This window comes from Tinamus guttatus, unplaced genomic scaffold (genome assembly GCF_059628265.1).
Source record: "Tinamus guttatus ecotype Peru unplaced genomic scaffold, ASM5962826v1 Tinamus_guttatus_pri_ptg000308l, whole genome shotgun sequence".
Taxonomy (NCBI): Eukaryota; Metazoa; Chordata; class Aves; order Tinamiformes; family Tinamidae; genus Tinamus; species Tinamus guttatus.
Genome location: NW_028288842.1, coordinates 147,909 through 170,197, shown reverse-complemented (window position 1 = coordinate 170,197; position 22,289 = coordinate 147,909). Strand labels below are relative to the sequence as shown.

The following is a 22,289-nucleotide window of genomic DNA, read 5'->3' as shown; positions in this document are numbered from 1 at the left end:
TTTCACTTTAACCAAACCAGCAACCTGAGCACCTGGAGGAGGTACAAGAACATTGGGATTTTTATCACAAAATCTTTTCCTTTCTGATGTCCTTTGCAGCAGATGGCTTGAAATCACACCAGGAAAACTAACAGCTGTATGAGACTCAATAGTGATAAGAATCAATAGCTACTAAACCAGTATTCTGACCAATCTCTGCAGGTTGATGGCTGAGGGGGCAGCTTTTTGCTCCTTCCCATCAGTGGCAAAGGCTGTTAATTTTTAGCTAAGTTGCTGTCTCTGTGGTAGGAAGGGGGTGAGCTTCCTCCAAGACTGTCTTGCTGAGGCTTTTCCATGCTGGTTTGCTCAGCAAACTCCTTGCGTTTCCACCATGCAGTCTGTCTCATAGGACAGAGCATCCCTAATCTGCCCTGCTTTGCTAGTTAATTTGTGGGTTTTTTTTCTGTATGGAGTCAAAGCAGATGGTCACAATGAGCCTGTATTACCTTAAATAAACTTTATCTAGAAATACTGCATTAAAGTAGGGACAGCAAAACTTTTTGCTTGAAAGGTGATAAAGCCTATGAACCAATCCCAACTACTTTTGTGTGTAGCGGTGGTGTCAGGCTTGGCTGGAGTGGTTGGGAGCAAGATCGGTAGTGAAATGCAACATGTCATTGCTGCAAACTTGACTCTTCAGCTGAGATAGATAAGCAAGGGTTTTATTAGGGTCCTTAGAAGGGAATTGCGATATTACTTGAAATTCCCGCAGATTGTGCAAGTTTGGGAAGATCTGTCTTTTGGGACCTGCTTTGGTCCGTTAGTCAAACAGGCACCTCATGTTAATCATGTAGCAGGTGCCATAGGCCTCAGTGGGATGAGGTGCCCGCTCCTGCTGCTGTGAGGGCACCGAAAAGGGCTGCGCGTCTCACATCTGCCACTGCGCTGCTGGGAAGACCCAAAGCAAACTCAGAGCTGCTCTGGGGCCCTCTTACCTGCTCCCAGCATGGGATGAAAATCTCCCAAATAGGAGGTGCCACTCTGGGCAGCCTTGTCAGCTGTCAGCATTTTAGCTCCCAAATAATCTAGCAACTCAGCAAAGCCTCCCTGGGATTGCCCACTTCCAGGGGATTTAAAGAGCCTCTTTGTGGGTGAGGTGCCTTTCTGTCCAAGCGCTTGGCACACATTTACATTCTCTGCCTTTGATTTCCTTTCTCTGCTTCTTATGCTTAGGACCACAGTTTGCTACTGTTTGCTGCTCTCCTGGCAGATTTGGGCACTGCGCAGAGGTTCACACTTTTGCATCTTAGAGTTATCTAGAATGGCTGGCTGCGCCCGCGCTTGCATGGGTTGTATCTTCAGTTGTACAGTATGTGTTGCCTGTCTGGTGCCTGTTGTGCCAAGAAAGGGGTCTTTATTCAGGGACTCCATACACAGCTCTCACAAGAGCACTGCCAGGCTCCAACGTGGGCAATGATGTAGGAGGTACGATGTGCTTGGGCGCAGAGACTAGCATGGATCTCACGTGCTCCAAAGAGTCCCCACAAGTCTTCTGTCCTGGTCTAGGTGATAGAATCACAGAGTTACAGAGTGGCTGAGGTTGGAAGGGCCCTCTAGAGAACATCTAGTCCAACCCCCCTGCTCAAGCAGGGACACCTAGAGCACGTGGCACAGGGTGGCATCCAAGCGGGTTTGGAAGATGTCCAGAGAAGGAGACTCCACAACCTCTCTGGGCAGCCTGTTCCAGGGCTCCGTCACCCTCACAGGAAAGAAGTTCTTCCTCACATGGAGATGAAACTTCCTGTGTTTCAATTTGTCCCCATTACCCCTTGTCCTGTCACTGGCCACCACCGAGAAGAGTTTAGCCCCATCCTCTTTACATTCTCCCCTCAGGTATTTGTACATATTGATAAGATCTCCTCTCAGTCTTCTCCAGGCTAAACAGGCCCAGCTCGCTTAGTCTTTCCTCACACAATAGATGCTCCAGTCCCTTAATCATCTTCTACACTGGACCCTCTCCAGAAGCTCCACGTCCTTCTTGTACTGGGTAGCCCAGAACTGCACCCAATACTCCAGGTGCGGCCTCACCAGAGCTGAGCAGAGGGGCAAGATCTCCTCCCTCAACCTGCTGGCAACGCTCCTACTCATGCAGGCCAGGATCCCATTGGCCTCCTTGGCCACGAGGGCACATTGCTGCCTCATGGTTAACCTGTTGTCAACCAGGACTCCAAAATCCATAGGTCTGATGCGAAGACGCTCCTTGCTGCTTGGCGCTAGCATTAAGGTTATGGTTGTGTGTTCAGACAGCAATTTTCTTCTCTTAATAAAAAGGAGGGAAAGCAGACTTGGAGTAGATTTGCGCTGCTGAACTTCTTGCTAGACGAGCTCCCGCTGGGAGAAGGGGCAAGGGAAGCCCACCGACGTTGCCCCAGCGGCAGAAGAAACCATTAGCGTAGGTGATGACAACGGCAGGAAGGCACGTACGTACACAGCAAGTAGTAGCAATGGAGTCAGCTGTTCCTCTTAACGCTCCTGCTATCTGACTGGTTGTCAGCGGCTGTTAATTCCTGCCACCACAAAATATGTAGACAGGTCTGAGGCTTGCGTTATTAAAAGTAGGTGTGTGTAATTTGCAGTGTATTATGACAGCGGTAGTGAATGGGGTGATCCACACCAAGGAGGACTGAGATATGGCTGCCTTATCATCTCCTTTATTATTCTGAGCAAGCTGGGAGCCTTGCTTGCATTACAATGGGAGAGGAGACGTGTTGTCGTGTTACTGCTATTAGACGTTTGCATGCGGCTCTTTGGAGCTCTGCCCTATATGGGGCTGCTGGCCTGGAGCCACGCCAGCTTTTGGGGATCCTGGCAGATCTTGCAAACAATGTAGCATCAAGCTGGGATTGCAGTTCTTGGATGAGAAATCTCGCAGGTACAGACCGCTGCTGCAGAGTGACCAGAGATAGCTTTGTGGTGCCAAATGTGCTTTGGTATGTATGTCTGCTGGGTGTGTTTCTCTCTCTCTCTTTTTTTAATGTGTTAATTTACGTTCTCCTGCTTCAGAAACCCATTGTATTAATTTGCAGTGCTGGTAGGAAATGCCACCTGATGCTTCTCTCCCCAGTGCTGTGCTGAGCTCTGAATGATTTGAGGGTGAATTGCTTGGGATGCAGACAGGGGTAGCGCCGATTATTTACAAGATAACAGTTGCCAGGCACAAGCTGAATATCCACCCATGCTAAGTAACAGTGATCTTTGCTTAAGCAAACTCACACACTCGCGTGCACCCTCCACACAAATCTCCATTATTTTAACCAGCAGTTTGGTGTAGAGCTGTGCTTGAAATTCCCAGGTGCTATTTCCATGTGAGGCACCAACTCTCTGTCTCTTTGAAAAATGTTCCGTCCTGTGGGCCAATTCTCAAAAAAAAAAAAAAAGAAAGTTTGTTTACACAGGTCGAAGAACATGTGCTTTACTCATGTAGGATAACCCATTAAAATTAATGTGAAGACAAGGTAACTGGAATCTCAAGGTTAGCAACTTTTAATCTAAGCCCTTTGGGGCAACTGTGGTTTAGGTATGTCATTTCTTTTGATTTAATAGCCAATTTACTCCGTCTTTATGCCTGACTTCAATCAGGTTCTCTCTCTTAAATTTGCCAGTGGGAGTTAGGAAAATATTCTACTCTTTGCAGTGTTGACCTGTCTTTGTGTTGATGGGCTGCTGTGTAGTTTTTTCAAAATTACTTATTCTCACCTACACTGGAAGTCTCCTGCCTTGGTCCACTGCTGCCTCGGGGGCCCAACTCCCTCTGTGTGGGGTGTCGTGTGTGTGCAGAGCGGCTGGTCGGGGCCCTGAGCAGCTCCTAGCATGCTCCACAAGCACCAAATTCAGCCCCAGGAGTATCTGTGGCATGGGAACTTGCTTGCAACTGGGTGAGAATTTTTCCTGTAGCTAAGAGTACCACCGCTGTCTGGCCATAGTTTCTCAGTGTTGGTTATGAACTGGAGGTAGTCTGCTCTTTGGGGATATGCCATTCCCACTCTTTTCCCCAGGGCAGAAGCTGGAGTGCTGCCCTCTGAGTGCAGGTCCTCTCTCTGACCTCTCACTCTAGTGTCAGGGTTAAGAGTCTCCCCCAAGTCTCATGAACTGGGAAGGTTGCAGGCCCCTCAGGTAGGAGAAGAGCAAGCACCGTCACTCCTAATTATGAAGGAGTTGCTTGTTACAAGCAGCCTTGTACTTTGTCAGATCAGAGTGAACATTGCAAGTCCTTAGGCCCTGATGGATGTGCCTACCAGTGCTGAGGGAACTGGCCCGTGTCCTTGCAAAGCCACTCTTGATTATCTTGGAAAGGTCAGGGTGATCAGGAGAGGTTTCTGGGTGTTGGAAGAGAGCGAATGTCACTCCTGTCTTTAAGAAGGAAAATCCAGGGAACTTTAGGCCAGTCAGCTTCACCTTCATTCCTAGGAAGATGATGTAGCAACTCATCCTGGATACCACTGGCAGGCATGTGAAGGACACAAAAGTGATTGGGAGTAGTCAGCACAAATTTATGAAGGGGAGATCTTGCTTAACCAACTTGATAGCCTTCTTTGGTGAGATGATTGACTTCATTGATGAGGAGAGAGCAGCAGATGTTGTCTAGCTTGATTTCATTGAGGCTTTTGACACCGTCTCCCACCACAGCCTCCTAGGCAAGCTGGTGAAGTATGGACTAGATAACTGCCGAGGGCTTGAAAAGTGGCTGAACTGCTGGGCAGAGGGTTGTGATCAGTAGCACAAAGTCCAGCTGGAGGCCAGTTGCTAGTGGTGTTCCCCAGGGATTGGTATTGTTTAACATCCCACCATAACATCCCATCGTAACATCGTTTAACATCCCATGTGGATCATGGTACTGAGAGAACCACCAGTAAGTTTGAAGGCAATACAGCACTGGAAGGAGAGGCTGAAACACCAGGCTGTTGTACTGCCTTTCAGAGGGATCTTGACAGGCTGGAGAAACGGGCAGAGAGGAACCTTGCAAAGTTCAGCAAAGGCAAGTGAGGAAGGAATGACCCCGTGCTGAGGGCTGAACAGCTGAAGACAGGCTTTGCAGAGAAGGACCTGGTGTACAAATAGACCATGACCCAGAAATGTGTCTTCATGGCAAAGAAGGCCAGTGGTGTCCTGGGCTGGCAGGGAAGGCAGTTACCAACAGGCTGAGGGAGATCAAGATCTTTCCTCTCAGATCAGCCCTTGTGAGGCCACATCTAGAATACTGTGCCCAGTTCTGGGCTTCCCAGTGCAAGAGATATATGGAGCTACTGGAACAAGCCCAGTAAGGCCCCAAAAGGTGATAAAGGGATTGGAGCATCTCTTGTAGGGGCAGAAGTGGAGGGACCTGGGGCTGTTTAGCCTAGAGAAGAGCAGGCTCAGGCCTGATTTTATCAGCATGTGTAAAAACATGAGGGGAAGGTGTCAGGAGCACAGGACCAGACTGTCTTTACCTGGTGCCCAGTGACAGCACAAGAGGCAACAGGCACAAACTGAAATGAGAAATTCCACTTGAATGGAAGAAAAAATTTCCTTACTCTGGGTTTGGTGAAACACTGAAGCAGATTGACCAAAGAGGTTGTGAAGTCTCCATATTTGGTTAACTTGATAAAACAAGTATAACTCAGTCCCTAGTTTAGAAAAATGGAATGCCATTGAAGTAGCTGTCCTGTTCATGTTGTTCATGTTATTTTTCTAACTTTTTTTTTTTAATAAAATATTTCAATGCAGGCAATTTAAACCCTGTTTGTAAGGCTTTTAATTAGTTGACATTTACATAGAATACTAGGGAATAAAACAGCAAATCAAAGCACAGAAGTGACTATTTAGTATTCTTGACAGTTCTTGGAGAGTTGCTTAAGATTATCTCCTTAAAGTGACACCATTTGCCTGCGAGTCAAGAAAGGGAACAATAACTGATATTTCATTAAGATACTGCTTGAGGACTGAATGCATTTGATTCATGAGACCTTTGCAGGCAACAAAAGCTGCTATTTGAAATTGTCAAAAATGTAAAATTGCGGCATAAAAATGCCGACAACATGAATCAGTGACCTTCAAATTCAGAATTCTGGTTGTTACCGTGCTGAGATACCTATTCCCGACCCTTTTTTTGTTTTGTTTTGTTTTTCAAAATGTACGTATGAACTCTCGATGTTAGATGTGGAGCCAACATTTAGTAAGCTGGAGTGATATTTGCCTTTTTTATTCATTGCTAAATGTAAAGTCAAATGAACTCTCTGCCAAAAGCTTATAGAGAACTGTTTAAAAAAGAGGAAGCCATAATATTCTAAAGGACTTGTGGTGTCGAAAATGCCTTTCTTATTTGTTTTATTATTTTAGTTATTATTTTAGCAGCACAGTATTTTCAGGGTATGTCAGTACTGTGGAACAGATGAAGGCATAGCAACAGCAAGTAACGCTCGTGCTGGTGCATAATAATTTGCTTGCAAAAGTGTTGGCAGTTATCAGCAAAACCTGAACCAAGTAAAATATCATGATAGCTGTGTTTTACTAGCAAAACTGTGGATTGGATGAATCTATGTACTTGAAGCAGCAGGTTTTAGTGCTGTAAGGAGAGCACTTGCCATAGGGTTTCAATAGTGTTGGAGGAGGGTGAGTAAAGAGGCAGACCGCCCTGTGAGTGACTCAACCCACCTATGAATTGTAGCTGCCTGTTTCTAGCCAGACATCGAAGAGGCAATTTCTCATACCTGTTTAAATGCCTGTACTATAGCTCATATGCTATGCTGTAGCCTATGCTATAGCTCATGTAGCAACAAATAAATGATGAGCTGTCTCTGAGAAGAACTGTGAAGACCCTATCAAGATGTATGATGATTTATATTCTGAAATAAGCAAATTTCTTTTTTAATTTTCTGACCTAGGCTGAAAATGTAGTTCTCTTGCAGACATGTAATGAACACTTTTTTGGGCCTGTTTTGGATTTACTCCGCCTGGAAGCCGAAAGCAGACCATATAAATGCTTCCTTTTCATTCAGCAGGGCAAGACCTCTAAGGGAGGATCTTGTCCTAACTTTAGTGGTGCAAACAGAATCCACAGCATTTCAGACCTAAATAGAAACCCCCGTGCAAACAGTCCTCCTAGTGATGGCTTGGTAGGGACGTGAAAAATAGTCAGGTCCAATGAAAGGAAACACGGGGGCAAAAGTTCTAAAATGGGCGTTTCTGTGAATCTGTTATAGAAACAATCAGCCCTTTAGAACTGCTTTAGTGCTGCAGAACAGGAAGGACTTGGCTCTGTGCAATTCCCAGCCCTCCGTGTAGATCACAGAGGGGTTTGAACCCTGGTGTTCACGTGGTTTCTGAAGAAGCTGCTGGTCTAGTGCTTATGGTGATAATGGGAGACTCAGGGACTCAGGAGTTGTTTGCTTCGGGGGCTTTTTAACACAGTATTTGATAGTGAGGACAACTTATAGGACAGCCTTTTTTTCAACTGGTCCAGTGGGGTCCTAGGCCAAGGCAGAAGATACGGGTTTTATTTTGGTATGTGTTGCCCCATCCCTTTTCACCAGCAGTTTTGGCCGTGTTTGCAGAGTGCTGCCAAATTGTCCCTCTCGCCTCCAAAGAACCCTTTGAAGATGGCCAGCGCACCCGGGTGAAGCTTCGTGAAGGGCTTCGGGCGCACGGGTGGACCTTTGCACCTAGCACGGCCTCCTCCGTCCCGCGGCCCGTGTGGGCCCGGCACTTCCCGTCAATTAAAAGCTCCTGGTTGACGTCAGCAAGAGCGTCTGCATCCTGCAGGATATCTCTGCTGCTCGCCGGGACCAGGATCTGCAGACCCACGTGGGGCTGTTTCCGCTTGACCTTTGATAACAGGAGGAAAATCCTGGCCAGCCGGTATAGTGGGAACCTGCATATAGTTACTGTGCATATTCCTACACACTGAGTCCTCCACCGTACCCCTTCCATTCCCAAAGAAAAGGTTGGGAAAGTGAAATACTTTAGTATCTGCTTATTTCAACATCAGATGTCTAGTTCGATGTGTATGCAAGTGGGAAAACTTTGAGATGTTGTCGGAAAAAAAAAAAGGAAAATACTTCAAAGAAATACATAGCATTAAAGGTGTATCTGATCCCTCAAGGTTTTTGAAGTTTTATCTTGAAAATGTGCATTCGGAAGAACATTTGCATGGAAATACTAAGGCTGATTAATTCATCCAAAATATAATGAGGGCTGCCGGTCAGGAAGCTCTGGCTTGCTCGGTGCTACATTTGCTTTTGCACCGTGGTGGGTGCATGGTCCTTGCTCCCCTGTCCGTGCTGGCTGAGCCCGTGGCGCTGAGAACTTAACGTGGAGTCTGACAGGGAAGCCCAAGCATGGGGTTGCTGCGGCGTGAAGCCCGTTCGATAGCGTTGTCCCACGGCCAACCGCGAGCACGGGGTCCTCCAAATTCAGCTGGAGTGCCTCAAGTTCTCGAAGCTGTGGTTTGCAGTAGTTAATCCTCTGGAGCATGGGCATCACGGTCTTTGGGAAATGCGTCCTTGGGGTTGTGCGTGGAGCCTGTGGCTCTCCTCTTAGTGGAGCAGAAAGTGTGAATAAATACCTTGAACTTTGAGAGAGTTCAGAGCTTGGGTGTAAGTTTTCTGCAGCTGGGCATTCACGCTTGTGAAAACATGCCCAACTGCGCCGAAGTGCAGGGTTGCTCTTTTCCCTTCTTGGCACGCAGGGGTTCTGGCATCAAAATTTTTAATTGCTTGGATTATTCTAGCAGTTCCCAGAGCTCAAGGGTGTGTGTGTGTGTATTTGAAGAGCTAATTAGAGGTATATAAATGTTGAGCTAGGTAGGACTTCAAATACTGGATGTATTGTTCCATCCTTGCAGTGTGGGTTGTGCTATGGCTTACCTGTGTGTGCAGAATGCTGGGAGACATTACACACTAGCAGCTTTTTTCCCCATGCAACCATGAAAATAGCAGGGAGGCGACAGTTTTAACCTTTAATATATTATGAAAACAAATATTTCATAGAATCATAGAATGCTTAAGGTTGGCAGGGACTTCTAGATGTCATCTCGTCCAACCCCCCTGCACACGCAGGGTCACCTACAGCACGTGGCACAGGACTGCATCCAAGCGGGTTTTGAAGATCTCCAGAGAAGGAAACTCCACAACCTCTCTGAGCAGCCTGTTCCAGGTTTTAATTAAAAATTTTAATTAAAATAATTTAAACATTCTTGCATTTTCTTTGAAGCTTTATATAAATTTTATCTGGAGGTTGAAAAGAGGGAGAAAGGAGGGAAACATCTCTGCATCCTGGTGCTTTTTCTTTCTTTTTTCAGTACTGAAGACTTTTTCTTAGGTAATTCTGTTTTCTCCTGTCCCTTCTGCACATTAAAACCTTACATGTCCAATGAGGGCTTCCTGTGTTGAAAATTTTAGGGTGCGCTCAGATTACATTAAACATCCTTCAGCAAAAAAACAAGATCACATGTGTATTTTCCATAGCAGAAACTGAATGGAATTGCTTCTGTGCGAGGTGTTGGTTTTGAGGAGAGCCTAGATGCCGCAAGGATTCTGGTAAAACCGGCTTGGCAGCCGAGGCTGTGGGCAAGGCTGGCATCGTGAAGATGCCACCCAGCCCCGGCAGCATCCCACTTCACCCTGGTTCCCGATGCTTTTCCCTTGTGCGTCTCTCTGAGCTTCAGGCACATCTCAACCCTTGTTGCACTGGAATCTTTTAGCCTTGGGGATGCAGGAGGCTGAAAAGCTCATAAAAGGGCATTAAAGTACCTCCTTGCAGGGAAGTGTGAGGAGAGGAGACATTGGTCTGCCAAGAGAAGGAGGGAAGGAGATGGGAACGGGGCCCCCTCGTAAGGAGCGATCCGCAGCCTTGTGTGGGGAAGGAGCCCACCCCGAGAGAGCTGCTTGCTGCTTCCCGGCTCTGAAGTGTGCAGTTTTTCAGAAATGGAAGTCTGTGTTTTGCCATGCACAGTACCTGCACCTGGCATTTTAATAATCCCAAAAGCAAAATGTCATTTTTAAATAGGAATTATGGTCATATGCTATCTAAAGCAGATTGTCTTGATTTAGAATCTCTCAGATTCCTAAATGCGCTGCCTAAAAATAAGCCCTTGGCATAGTTCCATCATGAGCTATTGGCATGGGGCTTTAGGGTAGGAAAAAATGAAAATAGAAGGATCCATGTGTTTTTGAGGTGCGCAAGACAAAAACAGACAGAAAATTCATTGGTCCACAGCGTATTTTTTTTTATCTCTTTTTTTCCCCTTATTTTTCTCTCTCATCCCCATTGCAAGTGAAGAAAAAAAATCCTCAGCATGTGAGGTTTTTACCCTCCTTGATTTTTAGGTCGTGTTGCAAATCACACTGTACAGTGAGAACGTTCGCCTATCAGTAGTGCCATGGTCGTACAGAGGCAATCTCCAGTGCTCAGAAGTTGGGAGGCTTTCAAGATGTTATTGCAGTATTTTCATGTATAAAACATCATGTTTCAGATGAGCCACATTTCTTCAGCATATTATTCCTGAAAAATAAATCTTTGGATAACAAAACCAGATGCAGATGCAAGGAAGGGGGATATGATGGTAGGATTTATGGGAAGGCTTTCTCAGTGTAACTGTTAGTGCTGTGGAATTGCAAGGGATTTTTATTATTATTATCATTGACTTTTTTTTACAGAAAATGAGTAGTTACACATGTAAAAATTCAGTTCAAGCTAGAAATATGCTACTTGGTTTCTGGGCTTTTGGTCCTCAGTGCCCTCAAATAATGCTTTGCCTAGTTCCAGCAGGGAAACTTGTGGATGGACGTAGGTACTCCTGAATTTGGAGGTCCAAAATCCAAAGCTGAACCCTTTTGGATACGGGAGTTCATAAATTTGGAACGCCAAAAAGAGGGGAAAAAAAGAAAACAAAAAACCTAAAGGGAAGAGGCACGTGCTGTGCAATGTGATCTAAACATGGGTTTCTGCTCGGGATTTGGCGGTTCCTACGGTGTTTTGCTGTGGTACCTTTTGGGCTGCCAGCAACAATGTCCCTTTTGTTGGGTGTCGCGCTGGCCGCAGCGCGTCCCTGACGTGTCCGTGGGGAATGCGAGGCATTTCCGCGCCGGCGGGAGCCGCTGGGCGCCAGCGGCCAATGTCTCAATCGTGGCTTTTGTCCCTAACCCGTGGGCCCGAGCTGAGCACGTGGGCAAATAACGCGCTGATTCCTCAGGCGCCGTACTACGAGGGGCCGAAAATATTTACAGAGCCGTGTCCGTCACGCAGCAAAATAGCCCGTCACGTGCTGGATTTATGGAATTCCTTTCAAATGCGGTCAAAAAAGGGCTGCTGGGGGGGAGAGGGAGCGGAGCGAGCGGGATGATTACAGTGCTGTAGCCCGAATTTGGTTGTTTTGCAAATAGATTTATTTTTTTTTCTTTGTAAGCTGAGGGGAGGGAGTGTGAGAAACAGCAGTTTGCTCTAAAATGTGTTGAAAATTAATTTTTCCCATCAAAATTTTTGTTGTCTGCTCAGTTCCTTGCTTGAGGCATAGAGTGTAGCGCGGCTCAAAACATGTTGTGGGGTGAATTTGGGAGCTAAGTCATTTATTCTTCCTGTCTCATGATAAGATATTTGTCTAAGCAATTCCCATTAAGATACCCCCAGCGTTTATTTTATTTTCATTTTTAAATTTTGTTTGTTCTCCTGTAAAATACCAAAGCAATGCATTCAGCAGTGATCTATTTTCGTTGTTTACCCTTTTTTATTTTTTCCCTTAGGCCTGAAATCCATGAAATGTTCTTTTTTTTTTCTTTTTGTTAAGAGAAATGCTAATGACCCCTAGTGTAAATTTGTTGAATACTTTTGTTATTGGGCGCTAAAAAGCCGCTGCCTGGTAGCACTATAGTTCAGGGTCTTCAAAACGGGAGAAATTATTCTAGTACTTTAGATTCTTTTGTTTGAAGCAGCTCTTGTTTGTAATTCAAATGTATTTTATAGATAAGTTTTTCTGTGCGCAGTTTCTCTTCTGGCTGACCACTTGGAGCACAAATAGGTGTGATTAGGTGTCTGAAGTGGCGTTTATCTTAACAGACTAAGCTTGCCCTTGTGACAACTAAGTGCTGAGGATGATTCAGGTCAGAGGTGCGAAGGAGACAAAGCCAGAAGATGCTGGGACCTCTTGCCTAGCCATGTGTTTGCTAAGTGGGTATCCGGCATGAAAGCCTCCCAAAGCAAAAAATAGGCTTGAAAACGTTGCCTCTAGATGCCTCTGCTTTTGTAATTTGATGTAGAGAACTCGTGGAGGGGGAAAACTATAATTTCCAACATACATAACATAGGTGCTTTTATTAATATTATTATTATTATTATTATTTAGTCTGACATCTTCATGCAATGTCTAATTTTAAAATCCCGTTTCAGGCAGCTTTGCCGTTGGAATCCCTCAGCCTGCCGTTCCCATTCACCAAGCTCCAAAGCCCCGCTGTGTCCCTCGCCTTCCTTAGTTTCATTTGCAGGGCAGTGTTTTGCTTTTCTCTGCGAGTCGATTGGAGTGTCTCTTCCCTAGCGCCGTAGCCAGAGGGTTTGCATGTCATTCAAAAATAAAAATAAAAAATCTCCACCTACTGAAAAGTGAACAGCATAGCCCTAGCAACCAGACTGGCGTGTCGGAGCCGGAGGAAAGGACATTGAACAAGTAAGACCAAATAACGGCATCTTTGTAACGGGAGAGCTAGGGCAGAAATGTCAGCTGGTGATAAGAGTAATTGTGGCTGATAATGGAGATGTGCCTATTTTTTTTTTTTAATTGGGCATTGTAAATACAGCCGCGATGAAGTAATGCTTGTGCTTGTCAGCGTGAGCAAGGTGTTGGGCTGCGAGTACCAGAAGAGGGATCTGCTTCTTTTTTAAAACAGAACAAAAAGCAGAAGAATATCCTGCCCTTTTGTGTGTGCACTGAGGGAGTCGAGAAGGTGAGTGGTTTTCTAGAAGAGCGAGGGAAAACTTGTTTTTAGTGGCTCCCCGGGCAGAGCACATTCAGCACGGCCCCGGGTGCTCTGGCTTTCTCCCAGCCGTGTCTGTGGTGGTGGTGAGGCAGGGCTGACCGTCACGCGCCTACCTGCTCGTCCCTGCGTGCACCTTGGTTTCTGGCTCTTCTGCTGCGTCGCAGATCAGTGTGTGCTTGCACAATGGTTTTCCTTTTCCTTTCCTTTTGCTTTTGCAAGAGGAAGGAGGTTATTCCATGTGACGTCATCTTCCGCCTTAGCCATGCCTCGTTTTGGCAAGGAGCTCCCCCGAGCTTCTTCGAGGTGGGTCTTGCACGCTTGGCCCCGAGGGTTTTGTTAGGGCTTATTCCCGTTAGGACAAAGTCATGGTGAGCAAAGCTAGGGAAGGACCGGGAAGGTCCTCTGTGTCAGTGCTCAGCCCAAGAGTCTCCCAAACTTTGGAAGTCCGAGGCGGCCCCAGTGCCCTTGCAGACGGTACCAAATAACCTGCCGACGTTTCGGTACTGCCTCCTTTCCTATTGGATTTTAGGCGGACCTTGAACTTCAGATGAGCAATTTGATACGCAGAAGGCTGCTGTTTTGTGACTTGTATCTAACAACAGCCCTATGTCCCCTGCGCCTCCCCTGCCTCTGCCTCCCTCTTCCTGTTGTCTTGATGGACACAGATTCGTGCCTTAGCGCATTGGGGTACGAGGGCTTGGAGTTTTCTTCCCCCTGCCTCTCCGTGCCGCACACACCGATGATGGTGTGTGAAGAGTAAAAGCGATCCTGTGCCTTCATCAGGCAAGATTGCCTCCAGGATTATTTTTCTGTGGCAGCAGCTTTGCTTCCTGCCTGCCACATGTGAAGCACTGTGCTGGGAAGGTGGCCAGGGAAGGAGGGGCCATTCCAGGCTTGTTTTCAATGACCGCTTTCCAGGGCAAATTCCTGGGGAAAACAGGATCTCGTTGCATCATCCCCAGCTGTTGGCGTTAGAGGCCAATACATTTTCGTTTCTCCCTCTGATCAGATGTTTATTCACATTGATAAGATCATGGGCATGGTTCCCATTTGCTAACTGGGTGATGGACATCCGGGTGCTACTTTGCTTTTTTAATCTTTTCCTCCTTCAGGCTGTGGGGAATCAGCCTTTGGTCTGGGACAGCAACAGTCCTGGGGCTCCTCTTTGCGCTCTTCACCTCCAGAGATAGATCTGATGTAGATGATTTACACTCCACAGTCATCCACATTTACTAAACTTCGGCAGGACCTAGTTGTAAGAGCCAGGAAGTCTGGAAGAGAAAGGACAAGACTGTCTTCAGTATTACACAGGCGGATGCTTTTGCAAAACCTGAGTTTTCTACTTATTTTTGTCACACATGTAGGTACCACACCAAAGATCTTTTAGTGGGCCCTGCATATTATGGCAGGTATTATATTGTTGAAAGTTTATGGTGTGGATTGTGTTGTAAAATCTGGAGATACCTACTTGAAGGTTAGAAATCTTGAATTATGGTGCTACTTCCTTTTTAAAGAGTTGTGACATCATTATTTTATTTTGCTTTTGTTTTTCTCAGTCTGGCAACTAAATAGTAAAACAAAGCTTGTGCCATTAAGTTCAGGAGTCTCCGTGGCATTATTCGAAAGTTGCCTTAGGGTTTGAATCCTCCTCACATAGTGGAAATTTAGCTCTGGAGGATGAAATGCTCGCTGGCCTTTGAAGGATAGCATTTCAGCAGAGCTGGCAGCCTCCAGTAAGAGCTACCTATCGGCTGGGTCAAGCCAGACAGGCAGCCCGTGGGAAGGAAAATTCAGTTTATAACATCCGAGGGTTTTTGTTGTTGTTGCTTTGTCTTGGTTTTAGTAGACCCTGTGCCAGGGTTTACGCCAGAGTTAATGTGAAAAACTTTCTTCATTGCTTCTGCAGCAGCGATGTCAGCAGTGGCGCAGGCTAATACCCACCCAAACGGCAGGGCATGCAAAGGGCTAAAGGGAGTTTTCCTTCCTGGTTTTTGTTTAGCTTCATTCCCTATCTATATTTGTAGCAGTCTCGTGTGACCTAGGTTAAAGCTGTGACAATCATCTGGACTGTTTCCATGGCCTGTGCGTCCCCTGTGCTGGGCTGCAAGGAGAGGGAACGCCCCGACCTACCTCGGCGGCCCCAGCTCAGCTCAGGGCTTGAGCATGTGCTTGACTTGCACCAGGGCTTTCTTTGTATAGCCCTCAGGGATTTAAAACTGCTAATTCACCCCCGCGGGCAGTGTGTCAGGCAGGTTAGCTTTTCCAGACCCTACTGGGAATATTCCCTGGGAAGCAGTTCTGGTTTTCAAAATCTCAGGGTGAGACATGGCTCCATTGTCATGGGTAGCTCCAGTGAGTGCATGCTGTGTCCATGTAGGGAAATGGCCTGTAGGAAAATGGCAATATACCCCGTATTTCGGATTATCAGGCTCCAGGACACTTGGACAAACTTTCTGGCTCCTCTTCTTTACCAAGAGATTTCTGGGGAGGGCAGATAGGAAGGAAAGACACCCAGGAAAGACACTGCAGAGTTGCAGTGATCTTAAGGGGTTAGGAGAGCTGGTGTCTTCTTGGTGAGCTCCTCAGGAGCACTGCTTGGGGCCTCTGAAGCGTTCCCTGGGATTCCTCCAGCGCATGGACAGAGCATGCTGGAGGCTCACCAAAATTAGGAACCAGCTTATTAAGGCAATACTTTAAAATGTCTGTTCATGCCTGGTGAAGAACATCTCCAAGTCTTGCTTGTGCTAGCAACCAGCCCCGTCTGCTCTCCGCGCAGCGACAGCGGTGTCTGCATTGAGCATCCACACAGTGAAATGCACTTTTCTCTTGCAGACTGGCTCGTAGACCTGAGGCTCTGCATCCACCTCGCCCTGCTGGTCCCTTGTTCCTCCTTATGGTGTAGCTGGTGACGTCCTCGAGAAGAGAGAAGATGATGAGTGATGCAAGTGACATGTTGGCCGCCGCGCTGGAGCAGATGGACGGCATTATAGCAGGTAAATGCTCAGGGCTTCCAGCCTCCTTCCTCGTGCCTGGAGGGCAGCCCGAGGAGGGAATGTGCCTGTGATGTGTGTGGTGTATCCACACTATCAGAAGAGTTAAAACATGAACTAAATTTTCTCCTTTCTTTTTTTTTTTTTTTTCTTTTTCAAAGTTGGAATATTATGGGTCCAAATATTTGGGTTGAACCTGCCTTTTGTATTTTTATTATTTTTATAAGTGTTTTTTTATAAGAACCTGTAGATTTTAGGTGGGCTAAGGACAGGGATTGTGAAGTGTGCAACTTCTGCTTCCTGAGCTGGATCAGGTGAGCTGGAAAATAACCCAAATACACCACACAGAGAAGCAAAGCAGCAAAAAGTTAGTAATTTAATCTTATTCCAGCAGAGCTATGCTAACAGCTATGCAAACTGAAAAAAAAAGAACATCATGCAAGGATAGCAACATAGTTATGATAAGTCTTTAATGGGCCCACTTAAAATAATTTCCTTAGAGGAGAAAAACAGGGAAAAAAAAAAGTGTGCTTAGCTTGAACAACAACTTTTCTCTGCAGTTTTCCTAAAGATGTGAAGGACACATTGCAGGCACAGATGCAAAGTGGCTTCAGTTGGATCACAGTGATCTCTAAAAATACATATAAGCTGAGACTTTAGAAATTTCCAGAAGTAGATATTAGTGTTTGGATCAGATCGTGTATCTGTGTTTTAAAGGGTCCAAGCTGGTTATGGCAATATGAGGTTTAATATAAAAATAAAATGTGATGTTGGGATATTTAAGTCACCCATGTGTCTTTACAGACCTATAAAGTAATATAACAAGAAGGAATATGAAATCCTTTGCTAGGAAACTAGCTTGCTTTTTTCCTTTTTTTTTTTGCTTTGTGTCTTGCCAGAGGAGATGAAGGAAGCTTATGGCAGTGCATTTTTGGCATATCTCCATACTTTCCAAAAGTTGACAGTGCAAAAGCTAATGTTCTGTCATTAATATGTCTCATTGTAATGCCAAAGCATTACAGTATTAAGGCCATAAATCAACATGCTGAAGTTCTAGCTGGGATTAGCTAGGTTACTTTAAATCAACCTTAATCCTGAATTTGCAGTTTCCTTCCTTACTTTACATATCTCAAGTTTTAATGTAGGTCAAACATACATACTGGGAGTTTATGCAAATAAGATTTATTTTTCCATATTAGCATACAAACGTCAGCACTTCCATATCAACCATATTGACCTTTTTTTTTTTTTTTTCCTTTTTTAATTTTGTGCTTGTAGAAGTGATTCAGCCTATTTATCTTCTTATGCTTCTTTGTTCTTGCACAAATTTTCCAAGGCCTTAGAGCAGTGTCACATATTTCTGTGGAAAAAAAAAATGTGCGGGGAAGGGGCAACATCCAAGACCAGTTGAGTTGTCGGAAGAGATGGGTTGGATATAGGAAGATTTGTTGCAGATTTTCCCGGGTATTTATCCCTTTGCTCTGTGTGTGCCCTTGCTTGGCTCAGGATCCAAGGCGCTGGAGTACTCCAACGGGATATTCGACTGCCAGTCCCCCACGTCGCCCTTCATGGGGGGCCTGCGAGCGCTGCACCTGGTCGAGGACCTGCGGGGCCTGCTGGAGATGATGGAGGCGGATGAAAGAGAAGGGCTGCGATGCCAGGTGCCGGACTCCACGGCAGAGGCTCTCGTCGAGTGGCTCCAGTGTCAAATGGTATGGTGGCAACCTCGTTTCACCCTCAAAATCCCAGGCTCTGGCTTTATTCACCTCTTAACCCAGCTGGCTCAGGCAAGGTGAAGGCTGTTTTATGCAGGCAATTTGAAATTTTAGAGTACGTGTCCAAGAACCAACAGGAAGAGATTTTGATATGGAGATGCTGCTGTGGAGCCCTAAGAAAGCCGTAGTTCAGATGCCTCATGCAAGACATTGGCCTCTGTTTGCTTTGAGGTATCACTGTACTTCATTTGGGTGAGGAAAAAAATGTTTGGTAACAGGAGTTTCATCTCTGAGGTGGGAGAAGGGTATTTTTATAGGAATCAGACTCTTGAATAGCAAAAATTGCTTTAATCGAACTTTTCTTAGAAAAGGAGTTTTGACAGAGTGTTTTCCACAAGTACTAGCATTGTAATGGGCCTTCCTACCTTACTTAAAATAGAAGCGAGTTGTATAAACTCGATCTTCCTTTAACCTGGAAACCAAGTCAAATTTCAGTGCTTATGAGCCTCTCAGGTTTTCGTCATCTTTACTTTAAAAATGCACCAAAATATGGCTGAAAAGGCTGTTCTTTCCCTGAGCCTTGGTTTTCCCTCCAAATTAAATATTATTCAAGGGTGGAGTGTCTCTGGAGAGAACAGTGAGAAGGAAAAATCTGTGCTTAGTAGAAGGCGAGTTATAGCTTCAATTTTGAAGGACCCACTGGTTTTACCTCCTGGTGCCCTATGGCTGGCAACTTCCCAGCAGGTCCAGAGAGGAGCCCTTGTGCTTGTGGCCAAGTTTGCATTCCTGTGCGTGTGCCCGAATTTCAGGGAAGCTCTAGCAATGGACATTGAGATTCGTTTTGGGATATCATGCCTCAGGGTTTAGGTCAATCTGTGGAAGCAGAGTGACAGCTGTGGGTGTGCGGGTCTTCAGATTTTGCTATTGACAGCAGCGTCCTCGTGGCTCCCCTGACACACTTGGCATTGGCCAAGGTAATGTTGTGTGCTGCTGAAGTGGGAATACTGGGTAGAACAAACTGTGGGTCTGATCCAGGAAAAGGCCGGCTGTGGTTGCTCTGCGTGATACCAACTGCGCTGTCACTGCAGGCTGCTCTCAGGAAGAGAGGTCCTGATTGTCTTCTGCTGCATCCAACCTCAGGAGACGTTCAGCGATCCTGTGTCTCTAGCTGATCTGTCAGAAAACAATATTTATTTCTGGTTTTATAGGTTGATTCTGCACCACATCAGCAGGTTGACCTGGGTTGGCTTGGTGGCTCCCGCTCCACCAGACCCATGGCAAGAGCGCCAGTGGGATGGCATGCGCAGAGGCAGGGCTGGTGGCGGGGAGCAGCATGTCCTCTGCTGCTGCTGGCCGTCCTCACTTGCAGCATGTGACACCCCAGCACAGCGCACTTCGGTCACAGGCACCTTATAGTGTCAATGGGAGCAGAGTTAGAAGCAGTATTTGGAAAACCAGCACCCTAAGAGTGTCGCCCTTCATGTCATGTCACCCTTCGTGTCAAACTGCAGTAGCTTCTCTTTGACCTGACGTGCCATCTAGTGGCACGTGGGCTGTGCGCAGCCTCCCTGAGAAGGGGCAGGGACCTGAATTCAGGGGCGGTGTGCTCTCCTGCAGAAGGATTTTGAGGGGAGAACGTCCCTTTATTACACTCATCTGAAAATGCCCCTAATTTAATGAAACTAATGGGCACTTTTCCGTCGACTCCAGTGGGATTTGGAGCTTGCCCGCTTGGTCAAAGCGTGGCAGGAAACATTAGAATCAGGAGGAGGTGGCAGGAAGGATGCCGCAGTCAGGTCTTTAAAACCTCGAGTTCCTGCTGCCATCAGCATTTCCTTGCTCTGTAACGTACAGCGCTGAAAATCGCTGTAAGTAGACCCTGGGCTGCGTGGAATGGAAGTCAGGGGACATAACCGATTTTGTGCAAATACGGGCTTTAAAAATAAATATATGTTCATATGTCAGAGAGCTTGGGAAGATAAAATAATCCCCATGAGTGGCACAGACCTCACTCGTGCTCACATAACGAGGCTGATCTTCGGCACGTGTTCTGGAGCGATGGGGCCACGGCAGTGTGGCTTGGTTGCTGTGGCTGTGGTGTCTGACCGGTTACTGCCCCTGGTAGCGATGACGGTGTGATTTGAGGATATCTGCCTGTGAGGAACCGGAGCAAAATCCTTCAGAGTCGTTTGACATAGATGGCCAAATGACAATGAGATTATAATGTTTTTCTTTACGGCTAGGGGCTGGATTTGGAAGATGTGCTCTCTGTGTCTTTGATCTTGGTGAGTCGTGATCACTGGAAAGAATGCATGAGCTTTAAGTACAAAAGATTACATATCTATTCCATCTATACTTCTCATCCCTCAAATTATTCCCCTAATTATGTCTGTGGTGTTTTTAAAACCCCTAGTGAGAGAGACTAACTGCTACAGTTCATAGTGTGCTGCAGGCAAGGATCATGAGATTTAAAGGAATTACCAATATTGCAGGTCTCAGAGCACAGAAGGTATTTGGTGAAGTGCACAGGTGATTCCAAGAAAGGCTTTCTGGTGATATTACCTATCCTAAAATCAGGGTAATCCCCCACTTGTGAACAAGTTACATCCCAACAGGCTCTTCAAAACCACTAGAACGGGTGCGTGACATCCCAGCCCGAAGCTCTAGCCAAGACCCTTGACATCTCAGAGGACAACAAAAATAGCGTTCACAGCTGCCAAATAATGCGTCACACACACAAAAAAATCCATCCTGAAGGGAAACTGCTGATGCCTTTAGTTGGGGAAGGGTTTTTGACAGCTGTCTCCTAGACTTGCTTACTTCTGTAAAACGGGGCAGAGTATTCAATTTGCTGTGTTGGAATTGACTGTCTTGTGTCACATGTTGGCTTCCTTCCTCCTCTACTCACTTAATGCAGCAGGTGGTTCAAACAGGCTATGTAAGCACTCGCAAGGGGCTGAAGAATTAAAAGTGTCTCCTGCTGGTGTTGCAGTTGGTGGGTACGAGGTGGCCTCGTACACCAGTGCCCAAAGAGCTGGGAGAGCCCTTCTGAGTAGAGCGACCGGGTGGACCACCCAGGGGCACACAGAGGAGCTGTAAATGAAGCTTTCTGCTGTACAAATAAGTCAATTTAACTGAAACATGCAGTTTTTGTCTGTTTTTTTGTTATTTTTCCTAATTTTTATCTCTGTGTAGCTGAAACTCTGCACGTGTCTCCATATGCAAGCTGATGGCAGATGAACACTGTGATTAAAATTAGAAACAAAGCTGTGTCTCCCAAGTCTGGGAGAGGGCTCAGGCCTTTCCTAAGTTGAAAAGTGTTGGGATTGTTGGCTTCATTGGGGAAACAGAAATGTGGATTGGTCCTGAAATCCATAGCCAGGTTATAAGGATTCCGAGGAATTAGCATTTCTCAGGTTTTCTTCTGATCAACAGAAATGTTTACTGCCTTCTCATGTGCTGTACTATAAAAATGTTGCTTCTGGATTCAATGTAGATGATGTACCAGTAACCTGTAATGTTACCACCACTGAAAAGACCATTTTAAACAATTTCTGCCTTTTGCAAGACCAGTACAGGCCTGTTTGTTTTCAGCTGCAATTTGATAGATTCATCAGCACAAAGATAATTTGTAAAAGAATTGCTGCTAGCCATGAATATTGCTTCATTTTTTTTCTCTAGTTGAGAAATACAAGAGACAGATTTCTTTTTGGTTATTACTTTTCTTGGTAGTGCTATTTTTTAATATGTCTTATGCAAGAGCCTTTCCAGAAGGATGAAGCCAACTGTGTCGTGTTAAAGAGGAGGGTGGAGGGGACGGTGAGTCCCTTCCCAGCCTTCCCAGACAGCCTCCCCAAACTCCTGATATGAAGTTTCAGATGTGGGTTCTTGTTGACTTATTGTGATGGCTTCCTGGAGAGAAAAGCCAGATAATATTTTTCATTTAAAAGAAATGAAATGGCAGTTTTTGCGTAAGAAGCAACTGTCTTAGCATGATTTCTTGAATGCAACAAGCTTTAACCATGTCCAGAGGTTCCTTGGAGTATGCTTTCAGCTCATTTAAAGTTGCTAGTTGATTTGTGACACCTGCGACAGCTGGTCAAATCCAGAGTATAGCTATGGTGAATAGTGGATCTGTCCTCCCACAGATGGGCTTCAGATTTTGACATTTCTTCATGAGTTAATTCTTCCAGAGAGTGTCTGAGATGAACGAGGGTTAATAAGAGGAGATACTTTGGAGAGAAGTTTTCCTGGCTGAGTGAACACGACTTGTAATCTTAGAGATATATTAGCCTGTTTTGAGGACAGAGCAATTCCCATGTGGTGAAAGTGGTTTGGTTAGCCACAACTCATTTCGTATTTTTTATTCATGGAAAAATCTTGTCTTCAGACCAACGCTTGTTGTTTGATTGTCATGGCGTGGGTGTACAGTTCTTCTCTTTGGCTCTGCTTGCGCTTGGGCTGAGCTTAGCTAGTGAAACGTCTTTATGGAAATGTGTGGCAACATAGGTGTTTACCACCGAACACCTGTTCCATATCCCTCCTGCAGTCATAACTTGGAAGGAGCCCTTGCGATGCTGTTTAAGTCTGTCATCAACAGCTGT

At 45.8% G+C, this 22,289-nt stretch overlaps 1 protein-coding gene across 13 annotated transcripts in view; it reads left to right on the top strand.

The window, feature by feature from the left end:
* PPFIBP1 (PPFIB scaffold protein 1) overlaps positions 1 to 22,289 on the top strand; it is a 62,486-nt gene that overhangs the window by 5,673 nt on the left and 34,524 nt on the right. For 10 of the 13 annotated variants that reach the window (XM_088528379.1, XM_088528377.1, XM_088528376.1 and 7 more), the window contains exons 2-3: positions 15,813 to 15,973; positions 17,477 to 17,682. In XM_088528379.1, coding sequence (XP_088384505.1) covers positions 15,910 to 15,973; positions 17,477 to 17,682 — 270 coding nt within the window. In that variant the 5' untranslated portion in view covers positions 15,813 to 15,909. Of the gene's footprint in view, positions 1 to 12,643; positions 12,948 to 15,812; positions 15,974 to 17,476; positions 17,683 to 22,289 lie in introns of those variants that run through there. The other 3 variants (XM_088528381.1, XM_088528380.1, XM_088528369.1) reach the window with 3 other exon arrangements.